The sequence below is a fragment of the Corvus cornix genome, chromosome 3 (assembly GCF_000738735.6).
Source record: "Corvus cornix cornix isolate S_Up_H32 chromosome 3, ASM73873v5, whole genome shotgun sequence".
In the NCBI taxonomy this organism is placed as follows: domain Eukaryota; kingdom Metazoa; phylum Chordata; class Aves; order Passeriformes; family Corvidae; genus Corvus; species Corvus cornix.
The window spans coordinates 70640044-70653324 of record NC_047056.1 but is presented as its reverse complement, the minus strand read 5'-3'; the positions used below and the strand labels follow the sequence as shown (position 1 = coordinate 70653324).

At 36.4% G+C, this 13281-nt stretch overlaps 1 protein-coding gene across 6 annotated transcripts in view; it reads right to left on the bottom strand.

The window, feature by feature from the left end:
* ATG5 (autophagy related 5) overlaps positions 1-13281 on the bottom strand; it is a 78418-nt gene that overhangs the window by 38078 nt on the left and 27059 nt on the right. For all 6 annotated transcript variants that reach the window (XM_039569593.1, XM_039569594.1, XM_039569595.1 and 3 more), the window contains one exon: positions 8710-8804. In XM_039569593.1, coding sequence (XP_039425527.1) covers positions 8710-8804 — 95 coding nt within the window. The remainder of the gene's footprint in view (positions 1-8709; positions 8805-13281) is intronic.

The following is a 13281-nucleotide window of genomic DNA, read 5'->3' as shown; positions in this document are numbered from 1 at the left end:
TCATGAACGGTTAAGGACTCTTCTCCTATCATTCATGGACAATAACTCGTGTCTTCCTTGATGCCTTTCATTGAAGAGAGCACACTTATGAAACAACTTCAGTTCTATCCTAACTTTGTACACAACTAACAATAGTTTAGCATTATTATAAACCTACAGAGAAATATGGCAACTATTTCAGTTAATTCTCCCTTACATTGTTGAGGGCAATTACTTGCTCATCTTTTTAAAGATTAAAGAACCATTTAAAATATCACCCTTTTCCATATTATTTAAACTGGCAGAGAATGCTTCCTTACAATCATTTAGAAAAAACTTTACGTAATAGCAACAAAATGAGTAATTAGAACCATTTAAAACATTTGAAAGTTAAAGTCCTACCACATGTTTTACTTATCTGAAAAAGATATGTGTAGTTAGAAAGCAACCCTTAACAGATTAAAAGTTTAATGGGCTGAGCACATTGTGACACTTCAGAATATTCTGAAGACATTGCTTCAGTTTCTGTAACTCCTTGTAAAGATGCATCATGTTGTCCACATTGATTTTGCACTCACAGTATTTTCTGATATTCAGACAGATATCCACATTGATGAGAACTCCCCACCCCCAAATATTTTCTTCTCTAGGTTGAACAGTCCCAGTCCTGCAGCCTTTTTTTCTCCTCTCACATTAGATTCAGCCCAATCACCTCAGTGGCACTTTACTGTACTCTCATCCCATAGTTTCATGTCTCTCTTGAACTGGAGAGCCCAAAACCGGATTCCAGGTGTGGTCTCACCAGTGACAAGTAGACTGGAGGGATCCTGTCCCTCCAGCTGCTGATAACTCTCATCCTACAGCAGCCCAGGACACAATTTACCTTCCTTGTCATAGGTCTCACTGCTAAGGCCCTGTTATAACTTGTGGGTCATTTTTAACAAGAGTATGTATTGCCAAAAGTTCCAATTCCATACAAAAAACTGCGAAAGTACCACTCAATATGCTTAACAAGCATGTCTGACCACATTCTGGCTGTTGCCTGGTTTTTCAAATGATCTATCAAATTTTCTTGTGCAGGGAAAGTATTCTCTGAACAACTGAATTTGCATTATTTAATGTCAGGTGAATTGGACAGATCCTAGAAGCAGAAGGTCAACACTTGAGACACAGAGCAGACAACAGGCAACCATCATATAGCCAGAAATAGCAGAGACTAAATACAAAAAACAGCTTGAAGAGGCAGTTTTGTTGAGCCCTGAGAAGACAAACACACCTACAATAAAAGCATGGCCTCAAAGTATTACATTTCCTTCCCAGGAAAGAATTTGTATTTGTAACTGGTAAAATATCAACATATCTGAAGAGTCAGAGACAACAAATCAATAGTGCACTTCACAGCTGCAGCATTTTATGTGCACATGCAGACTTAAGGCTCACTTAACAAATGAGCAATTGAGTACTGACTACCTATGAAGCAAACAACTTTAGAAATGGATTTACATCCACAAAAGCAAACACTACATTGCTTGCTTAAGAGCAGTGAAGAATACAATACTTCATAAACCACTTTCAAGCTACTTTAAAACCATTAAATCCAATATTTCTCTGTAGTTTCCTACAATAATGATTAACTAGAAAGAACTCCTATAATCAAGGGCAGCAAAATTTCAAAAATTTGTTTGCTAATTCATATTGTACTTCTAAAGTATGGTGTCATATCCCACTTCCTCATAGGTTTGTTCCATTCCACATTTACCTGTAGGGAATTTGCTTTCAGTCTTCTGGAAAGTGCAAATAGAAGTCTTGGTACTTTCCAAAAAACAGAAACTTTCTCTATTTCCTAATCCTCGATTCTGTGCAAAAGTTAACCTGCTTTATTCACCTATTTTATTTAAAAATAAGTAAAGGTGGCACACTGATATTGATAAGTCAAAACAAGTACTGGCTGTGGCTTTCATCTATGCAGAGTTTTGCATCAGCATCATAGGCTAGCTAGGCTTAGTTCTATAGGCATTGCTTATACTGCACAGCCACAGAAATAACCCTTGAAGATGACATTCCTCATCTCTCTGAAGAAAAAATTCCGTATCAGCTTTTTCCCTTTTTCTAAGTAAAGCAGCTCATCAACTACTTTTTTTTTTTTTTCAATTTTGCTATTACATCAGAGTACAAGAGCCAATCTCTGAGGAATACAGCTCCACATTAAGCTTCAGGTAGGCAAAGTCCCTTTTGCCACAACATAAGAACCTGCCCACATTACAAAGTATGCGGTGAAAGTGGCAAATCAGATTGTGTTGACTAAAGCAAGTGAAATGGAAAAGTAAAGTGATCACCTTTAATGATCAGAGGAAAGGCAGCAATATACTAAAGAGCAATGCATTTAAATTATAAGATCTATGAGTATCTGTACACAGACCCATCTCAACTGAATTACTGCTTCATTCCTTGTCTTCATCACAGCTTCTCAATGTATTGATATTCTTAAGAATGAAGATTCAAGGTTGAGGTAAAAAGTGCAGGTTTTTTTTTAATTGCATGCATACACTTGTTTTCCTAACAAATTTAGGATTATATATAAATCTACAAGAGTACCACTTTAATGAAACAGTTTAGGGAGCCACAAGAATTCAAACCTCATGGTTTAAATTCAACTTGTTGCACAAACACTAACCTGAACTTATTTACACCAAACTCCATTCTCATAAGACAATCCAAAGAAAAGACAACAATTGAAGAATTTTATACAGTACCAATTGGTTAAAAAAGTAACAACTCATTTGTAATTGGGGGTGTGTAAGAGGTAAGATTAAGGTATTTTCAAATTGGCAACAGACTTTTTTTTCCCCCCACAAAGTGTTCATTATTTCATTGTAAGTCAAGATGTACTTTGACTTTAAAAAAATCTATAAAACTGTTTACACAAAGTTAATTTAGTAACTAGTAGGATTCTATCAGTTTTTCATATAATTAGATTCTTCTGAGATCTACGAGTTACTTAAGTATTGCAAAGATAAAAAAAGGATTTAAAAAAAAATACTACCCATTTTTTTCCCCAATATGCAGAATCGAGTATATCCTAATTTCTTTTAAACTAGATATAATGTAACTTAGAACACCTCAACAAACTGCTTCTCATACAAGCAAAACTACTTTATTCATTGTATAGAAGTTACATCTACACTCAACTCTGAAGAATTACTGTAGCTCCTAGTGACAAGCCTGAACTAGCTTAAAACCATCCAGCTTGGTAACAGCTCACACAGCAGGGAATCAACCTCAATCGAGGTTTTACAGCTCCATCTCCTCTGCATCTCCTTCCCTGAGCACTGTGCAACTTTTACAATAGCTTTGAACTAGGCAGATTGACAGATTTACAGACAACTTGGGCATATTTATGGAAACTTTAGTCACATTTTGACAACAAATACAGTTTATCATCTCAGAATTTTTCTTTGAAACTCTGATTGACAGCTCCCATCCTGTACCAAGATTCTTAAAGGCACAAGAGGCTGATCTTGCACATGGGTTCCTTAAGTCTTCTAAGAGAGCTGCACGAGCCCTCCTTAATATAGAATATGTAAGAAAAGTCATCTTTAGCAGCTCTGGTTTGAGCCAGCTCATTTCATTGAGCATTGAGATGCATTAAGAAAAGCTTATGCAACTATGGAACCTCTGGTGGAATGTGGTGACAGTGACCTTCAACTCAAGGTGACAACTAGTCACATTGCTATTACTTTCAGCACAGAACAAAACAACCCAGTTCAGAAAACAAGTACATAAGGATCACACTGCCCCAGTGCAATATGTAATAGAAGGGTTTCTTTCTTTTTTCCCCCAAACATGAGGCACTAGGAAAAATATTACCTGACAAAGCTTTTAAACTTTCTTATTCATAGAGCTTTGATTTTGAAGTAATTTAAAACTGGTGAAAGTGTGCTACTGTTTCTTTAGTACTGAACCATCAATTATTAGAATAAATCAGAGTCCATTTGTTTATCTTCAGCACAGAAATTCAGCTGAGCCCAGTTCTGTTACACAAATCAACATTTCACATGATTTTCCCATTCGCTCAAACTTCTTCCTTGTAAAAGGAAGTTCTTAAGAAACAAAATGTCTATTTTCAGCAGGTCCTTTATTAAAACATCATTTTCAATAAATAAGAAAAAAAAATAAGGCACTGCACACACATCTGTTCAAGAGCATTCTACACTAGCCAACAAAATGCTGAAACTTGCTGTGTTGTGCTGCCCTCTTCAGGTTGACAGCACTTATATTTTCTAGTTCTTTTGCTTGACGAGTTACTGCATTGCAACTTCTTTCATAACACTTTTCAGATCTGAAGTTTCAAGTAGCAGCTAACTTCACCTGTATTCCGCCAGTGCTTGAAGCACTTTTGGCTTAATATCCTATAAATATAAGCTTTACTTTTGCCCTTTTTGTCTCCCCAATGTCAATATTAATCTTGAGGATTATCAAAATATCAGCTAGCGTTTGAAAATATGACTAAAAACCTACTTCAGTACTGATAAGAAAGTCTCATGACAAAAGGCTTAAAGAGTTCAATTGATTCAGCTTACCAAAGAAAGCTCCTGATATGAATCCATAAGTGAACTTGGGAGGTCAGAAAGTCACATGACTTTAACGTGGGGTAAGGCAAAACAATCTATAAACTGAAGTCAGACAAATTCAGACTTGAAATGTAATGGAGACTTTTCAACAATAACAACAAAAAAAAATTCATAATCTACTAGCACAAAAGGGTAGATTTATTATTACTTGAAAACTTTACAGGTAGACACAATATCTTTCCAAACAATCTGTTTTCATCAGTTTTTTTAACAGTTGTCATAACATGGGCCAAACTGTGCTGTTGATTTGCATACTTGTAATGGGTTTTGCAGTTGCTTATCCGAGCTCTGCCAATTAAATGTGGAAATATGGATAAAACAGTCTTCAATTGCTTGGAAGTGGCCACGCTTGAGCTTCTGATTCATTTATTGAGACAGATATTAATAATGTCTTAAAATGTTTCATTTCCCACTCCCACTTTGCTACTTTTAGAGGACAGGTCATGGTAAATATTTATGTCTACTTAGACATCTCAATACTGCAGCTTTGACATAAAGAGCAAAGTGTTGAATTTAACTGATATATTATTAGGTATGGAGATTTTCCCTCATGTTACAAAGGAAGATAAACATTCTAACAATTTGTGACTGTACAACTTAATCTCAACATTTTAAGGGACTTATGATAGGAAAACCTGTTCAAAGTTAAGGCCTACTATGTAATTAAGCAATAAGATGAATAAGCTAATCAAAACCCTTACAAAATAGAAGCAAAGGAAATGCTCATTCCAGTATCAAATGAAGGAAGAAGCAAACAATCGCAGATCATCCCTTTTTGGGCAAGCAAACATACAACAGCCAGCCTGCCTCAATCAATTGTGACTCTAGAAAAACTGAGGAGAACTTGTCATGAAGAGTTTTTGTCCATTTTTTTTCCAATACTTTTGTAATTTTAATCTCAAGAATGAAATACAGTATGCCTCTTTAAATCCCAAACACTCACAGGGCAGAGTCCAGAGAAAAGCAAGATGAAGTGAGCATGACATGGGGAGAGAGCAAGACACCAAAACTGGGGGATGAGTGCAAACTAAGTCCACAACAACTGAGACTCAAGAGTGTTCCCACAGCAGGCAGCAGCTCATCAGAGCAGTCTCTGTTAGCACATAGAGACTCCTCTCCTGACTAATATGCCCTGTCACAGTGCCTGGAGCCAAAGACTGATGAAAACTTTCAGCCACCTATCAGCCAGTTTGTTCAATTAGACTGTGAAACGTCAGCTGGTCTTATAAACACAGGGGGAAATTCCACAAGCCAAACTAGCTCTAGTACTGGACATGAAAAGCAACACTTGAATTCAGAATATACTCAAAATGTTACTATTATTTTCTCTCTCGCCATTAAAGAACAAATGCAAAAAGCACTCTATTCTACAGTACTATCAGATAAAAAGGCAAAAAAAGGTTTTGTGCACCTGCCAGCTGAAGACAAAGCAGCTTACAGCTCTGAAGTGATGAAGTGGGGAACTTCTTTTTTGATACATTGAAGTAAAAGTATCACAAAAATGTAATCACTATTTTTAAACTGTCTCTGGTAAAAGAAGTTTCCACCTATGTCAAAGGTTTATCTGGTTCAAGTTCCAGCTAACTGAATATGACAGCTGGCAGTAAAATCTCCAAGATTTCTTACCTAACTTTAAAAATTGCAAATGACTTGATCCTTAATGATTCTCAACCTTTTTTTAATATCATCTACTAGAGATGCCAGGATGCTGGTCCAATCTTAGCTGCTATTCTTAAAAGAAGAGCTGCTGGACAAGGGTTTTTAAAATTACCCACGGTTAGTTTAGTTCTGACTTACCCAAGTACAATGTTCATGTTTTTGCCATTTCTTTCACCCACACACTCCATCAGATTTGGTCACCACAGGAGGTATGATTCATATTACTCTTTAGAAATGTATTTTAATAGACAAACTTTACAACTGAAAGAGTTCTTGAGTTTTTAAAATAATTAATTCTTCAGTGCAAAAAAAATCTATCAGATCACTTTATTGAATGCATTTTTTCTGCAGCAACTTTGCCAATTCACATTTAGTTGCTGCTAAGACTGTTTCTTCTTATGTGATATCATAATCTAGTATATTTCTTTGAAGGAAAACAAATTCATCCACCTTGTATTGCCAAAAAACAATGTAGACAGTTCCCTTCACAGAATTTCCTTCTAATAATTTGGGGTAATAGAAGGTAAGGAGAGGACAAGGAGGAGCTCTCCCCACTGAAAGCAATGCATCATCATTTCCTGCCATCCACCAGTGTATCATTAAGTATCTGTAAGAACACTGTGTGAAGACACACAGGGAATAAATATCCACGGCAGCACAAAATCAGGTTACATCAGGTGGGGATATACAAGCATCCAATTAGAATGCCATGCTTTACCAGCACTAATGCAAATTAGATGCATTCAGAGTGGTGGTTAAATACATCTGAAGAACACTTTAGAATCAGTTATTTTTCCATATGCAACTTTGTCACTAAGTACTGTAAAATTATGTTAAAACTACAGGAATTAGCTGCTTGTTTGGAATTAAATTATAATCTCACCCTTCCTAAGGCTTTCTGAAAATTCCTTTAAACACATAGAACAGTAATCAGTACACACACTAACAAACCAAACAAAAAAGCTAGAGACATCTGCATCCACTTTTTAAGAAAGACTGGAAATATTTAGAAATTGTAAGAGCAGCATTACTGAAAATAGTATAAACCAACCTTCTCAAAAGTTGTCTCAGGATCATCTTTATTTATGTTTGGTCTTCAATTCTTAGTTAGATATTCAGGGGTTAAACTATAGCAAGTAAGGGTTTCCAATTGAAAAGGTAATGGGAATCAAGATAAGTACTACTGGTTCAAGTGATAGATTTTACTGATTTATTTATTTATTTATTTTTAAAAATCTTTACTAGCTTGAAATCATGTGGTATCACAGAAATCTTCCCTCACGCCTTGAAGATCTGCAATCTATTCGGACAGCAAAACCTCTTTTTTTGCAAACCCATTTACGTGATTTCAACGAAAAAACTTTTAAAAAATCCCACACCTATCAGAGAACAAGCAAATAACTTAGTCACCAAACAAACAAAATGCTGTGAGTACTACTTTTCGTGATACATACTTTTTGATTCTTATACAAACCTTGCCATCTGCTGCGATCTCTGACAAAATAACGGACTTCCGTTCTCAATCTAAGGTTTCATTATGACAGTAAATGTCTTATATCTAACATTAAAAGCTACCCCAGTCCCACTGCAAGACTGTATAGGCTCCTATGGTCATTATGACCTGTTACAAAGTAGTATCAGAATATTCACTACAATGAATAAAGGACTTTCTTTTCACAGCTAGAGGCGCAAAACTTAAATACAAATAGATTAAAATATTCCAACAGAGCACAACTGTTTAATTTACAGAGGCTACACAAGTTTTTGTATAAGCTTTTAACCATACATTATTCCAAACTTCATTGGGACCTTAATGCTATAAAAACTAAGGAGATGTTGAAAAATTGTAAGGATTCCAAGGAATATGTCTCCAAACAAAATGCTGAGAAAAATAAAGTGCTGGTGTATTAAAACAGGAAAATAAACCCCACATTCAAAGCTAGTTTTGGATTCTAAGTATACAATTAGAAGACAAAGGTAAGAACTAGATGCAAGACCTATGCCATTACTTCCACCTTAAAATGCCTACAAGAAAAGAAGCCCATACAGCAGTTGAGGGGAAAGTGTTGCTCCTGAGGTGTTTGGCTTAGACCTTTCACAGGGTATGCTGCATCTAAAGCACTCTTCATAGTTACTAGTTATTTTTAATAGCAGAATTAGGTTGTTGGATTGTTTTTTTAAAAACAACAGACAAACATCATCTACACCAGCCATAGCATGTTCTCTAGTATTACACACTTGCAACATAATGAATGTTAGTTACCTATTAGAATAAATACAGTCTATTTTGTTTGCTAATCCATACGACTCAAGGGTCCAGCAAAGATGAGCATGCAAAGTTTTGCCATAATACTAGAAAAGGAAACATATAACTCTGAAAACAGATTACAGTATATGACATCTCAGTGGAACAGTTTGGTTTTACTTTGTTGTCTCCTACCTGATAAATTCTAAATGGGATGTATCGAAATCCATTATCTTCTGGAGGATACTCCATGAGTTTTCGATTTATTGCCCAAAACTGCTCAAATTTATCTGTGAAGGTAAAATTAGGCTTTGTCAGTATCAAGAACATATTTTTTTTCAGCCTAAAGAGGTAAATGAGACACAATTGCAACAACATGCAAACTTTTCTTACACAAGTTTAAGCTGTATGAATTTATTTTTCCCACACATCTCTTCCCTATTTAGCCTGAAGCCAAAGGTAGGTCATCTGCATTCTCCTATGAAAACAGTGATGTGGTGATTTATTGAACTGAAAAAGAAAGCAACTTTAACTCATATTTTATCTCCCACTGTTAAGGAAATATTGGGCTATAAATTATGGATTGCATTACCTCAGCTAACAGTGCCTGTTTCTCCACTCCTTGCTGTTACTGGTCCATACTGTCTCATAGTCTGCTAAAAACATCTAATTGTTCTTAGCTATAGATGAACAATGGGTGTAAAGTACAGAGAAACTTAAGCAGGAGAAATACTTTTTGAGTGGTTTACATTTGGATATATAGATCTTAAAATAATCTGCAACAATGCATGACAGGATCAGAAAATACACTGCCAGATTTATGACACAACCTGAAAATAAAAGTTTATGCTTGAAACATATTTTTGTTATTATCCAAATAACTAGAGTTAGTACAATAGCCTGCACACCATTTCATGTTGTTCAGGCATTACAAGAACTGAATAGTTTATTACATTTAAAATGTATTAAGGACAGCATAAGGACAACTAAGAGTAATAAAGGCTTTTATACATGCAAATCAATTATTCAAATGAAGCAAATAACTAACATCAGAAGTGATAGAAAGGAATACAAAGAGCTAAGATGAATAAAGCTGATGCTAGCCTCACTGGAGAAGGCAGCTTTAGAAGGGGAAGAGCGACGGATCAATTTCCCTATAGGCCCTAACGCTCCAAGACACCAAGCACAGTGGATGTTTCCACAGAAGGAACACACAGTCTCCAATTTTCCCTCCTTGGCACAATGTTCAGCCAAGTCTTAAGAAGCTGGGCTCTTACGGAATATACCCATTACAGAATTCAGCCCCACCGAAGCAAGGTAAAATTCAGAAATGTATTCACAGGACAAAGGTTCTTCCTGCTTCCAAAAGTACTGATTACACTTAAAGCAATTGCAGAAAACAAGTTTGAGATTTGCTTCCCTCCAGCATACAACACAGGTGCCTGTCAGTGCACTAAAAGGCACAGGTTAGTATATATTGCAGGGTTTATAATACATTGCTTTTCCTGACTGAATGCAACACAAGGCAGGAATTTCCAAGAAACTGTGAGCAAGCTCCTGCCAGGTATGCTGTAGGAGCATTTCCCGATACTTATCTCAGAAAGTACTTCCACACGCTTGTTTCCCGATTAGCAGCAAGTGCCTCTTGACAGGCACTTACCTGAGCTACCGTCAGCACCACCAGGCAGGCACCTGCCCGGCATGAGAAGCTGCCTGGATGCAGGATGTTATCCCATAGCAGGGTGCTACCCCATCATTCACTGGGCTGGGAGTGACAGTGACACCCCTGGAGCAGACTGTAATCAAGCAATCCCACATTTGGGAACTCCAGTCTACAGAGTCAGAGGTTTAGCCTTAAAATGTCCAGCACAAAGGATGACTGCCTCCTCCTCAGGAACTCCTTCAGAGGGAAGGTGAAGATTTAGCATGCTTCCTTTATCCTCGGAGGCAGCACTGAGAATGGCTTGCAGCTTTCACTACAGATGTGTGAACAGGCATTCCACAGTAGGCACTGATAGATTTATACTTCAATTACCACTTCTAACTCACTTGAGAAAACTGTTTTGGCGATACAAAAAACAAAACAATCAAGACCTACTTAAGCTAGTGAGCTTCAGCAGACTTAAATAAGGAACCTCCATATTTGGAGACATCCTACTTGAACAGAAGTAAAACAAACATTAACTCAATTTACTTGTTTAATGCTCATATTACAACAAATAGGAAAATTGGGTGAACAGCTTACTGTTCTCAAAATTCACCAGAAATGAGCAACACATCTTACAGATTAGAAGAAAAAGAAATTATGAACAAATGAAAGACTTATGTCAGAAGATTAAGTATATTGACCCTTGTGGCATGCATGTACAGCAAACAAGGGAGGATCTGGATCACAAAAAATGTTCAACAGTGGTAATGTGCAGTTAACTCGCTTCTGTTCTTCATTGCTGCTCCCTCACCTCCCACAAAACATGCTGGAAATCAAGTAATCTTATTTAAGGCAGTTAAACTTAAAAATTTATCTCTCTCAGATTATTCTCTGAACACTTAGGCAGTGCTTAAGACAATCTATTGTTCGAAGTTCTAATTGTTTCTGTAGTTTCCAAATACAACAGTGATAAATCTGCAACAGTTGAATTATGAACTTGCTGCATTTTGTAATCAAGCATGTTCTGTCAATCCACCTGATATCCCAGGCATTTTAGCTAGACATAATTGAGTCAGGTATCTTAAGACAGATCTCCACTGTGTGTACAGCACTGTCTGAAGACCTCTAAACAAATTCCTCCTCACAACCTTATATTGCTGTCTTCCAAACATCTTTCCAGGGATACAGTATTTTTACTACAGGAAACAGAGTTGGGTGTAAGAGAACTAAGACAAATTTTTAAAGCAAGCAGCAGAAAAAAAGCTATCCAGTTTGCATACTGATATATACAACCTGGCAAGAGCTTTTATTAGCAGACTGGCTGACTGCCAGAATCCTAAAGCTCCAAAAGTACAAAATGCAAAAGTGACTGCTTTTCACAGAATCCTTAAGACTCAAAGCTTAAAATAAACAAACAAAACCCATAACACTGACGAATATCCCCCCCAATCTCTTTAAAAATCTAAGCGAAAGGATTCTTCCTTCTCTCATTTTTATGTATCAGTACCCCCTGTTTTTGCAAAGTCTCAAGGAAGCTATTAGTGCTACAATGAGCTATAAGAACTCATTAGTTTATTGGCTAGACAAGACAAAGACAGAAGGTGCTGGCCAGAAATTTAACAATCAAAACAAAACTGAGTTTTCATCAAGCCAGTAAACAAGGAAGAGTTCTCTACCTATCAGCAAAAGCACTTTACACATTTGTCTCCCTCCCTCATGAAAAGCTTATGCAGTCTGCATGACACCTAAACCACCGTAACAGTCAAATCTGATTTCTTTTGTTTTTCACAGTCCATCTGTTTTTAAGAAAGTGCTTGCTTGAAGTGTTAGAGTTTCTGTATTAGCAAAAAGCAGTACTCGCAAAAGGCAGATGTCCATATCTGAATAACAATGTTTAAAGTAATGACAGTAAGATTTGAACAGAAGTGAGATTAATGACAGTATAAAAGTTTCATGACTCCACTAATCATATTTCTTAAACAAGAGATGATAATTGCTATATAACTTTGCCTAAAATGAAATTTAAAAACTTCTCCATGTATTTTATGTCAAAGTTCAGAAAGTTTATAACCAAAAAATTGAGAAGAGAAACTTATCAGCCAAGTCCCTTATATTTATAACTATTCATTTCTTAGAAATGCAGTCACTGAATGCCCAAATGCCAGACAGACATTAGCCTTCACTACTACAGAGATGCACAGAATCTAAGGAGAACTTTGAAATTAAACTTTTTATGTATTTTAAAAAAGTATGAGTTGGCAAAGACTTGGTGTCACCCATGACAATAATCTCAGTACACAAATTCATTAAGCAACAAAGTAAACTCAAACATAAATTTACAAATACAGTATGCCACATTATGCATGTAGGGTTCAGAAACCTATCAGTAAAATTACTCATGCCTTTAAAGTACCCATTGAAACAGCTGAAAAAACTACTGACACAGGGAAACGCCGAAACTTGTTGTTTCCTCCGTTAAACCAGACTGGAGATCCTTTAGTAGTCATTGAAATTAATCCAAATTTATACCTTGTTATGTTAAAAAGTTCTTGGTAATACCATCATACTTTATTGTTAATAGACAGCAAGTGCTGAACCTCTTACTAGTGAGCAGTGCTAACTAAGGATTAGTCCAAGCTAAGGGCTAAAAGGTTGGGTCTCTTTTGCCCCTGGGTCTCAGCCTGAAATGTTCTTCAGGCAACCACAAAAATTAGTTTCACTCATACTAGCCTCTTACAGTCATTTTCTGAAACTCAAGTGCTGTCATGCTTCAAGCAACTTGAAATTTCACATGGATCTTGAAGTTAGACACGTCTCCTTCACCCACATGAGGCTACAACAGGATGGATCACTTAGAGGGTAAAGGGCACTGCTCAAGTGCTCACCATCAACATGTGCATTTCACTGCAGCATAGCTTTAAATCTGCGTACACAAACAATCTGAGCAATTATCACAGAATGGAAAAATACATCTACAAGTACCTTGCAGTGAGAAAAACCCTGGTAAGAGCATATAGACAGTTAAAATGGAGTTCCCACTGCAGCATAGTAAGCAAAAGAACTAAAAAACCCCATCCCAATCTTCAACCTTATCAACAAAAGTATCATAATAGTAAGGA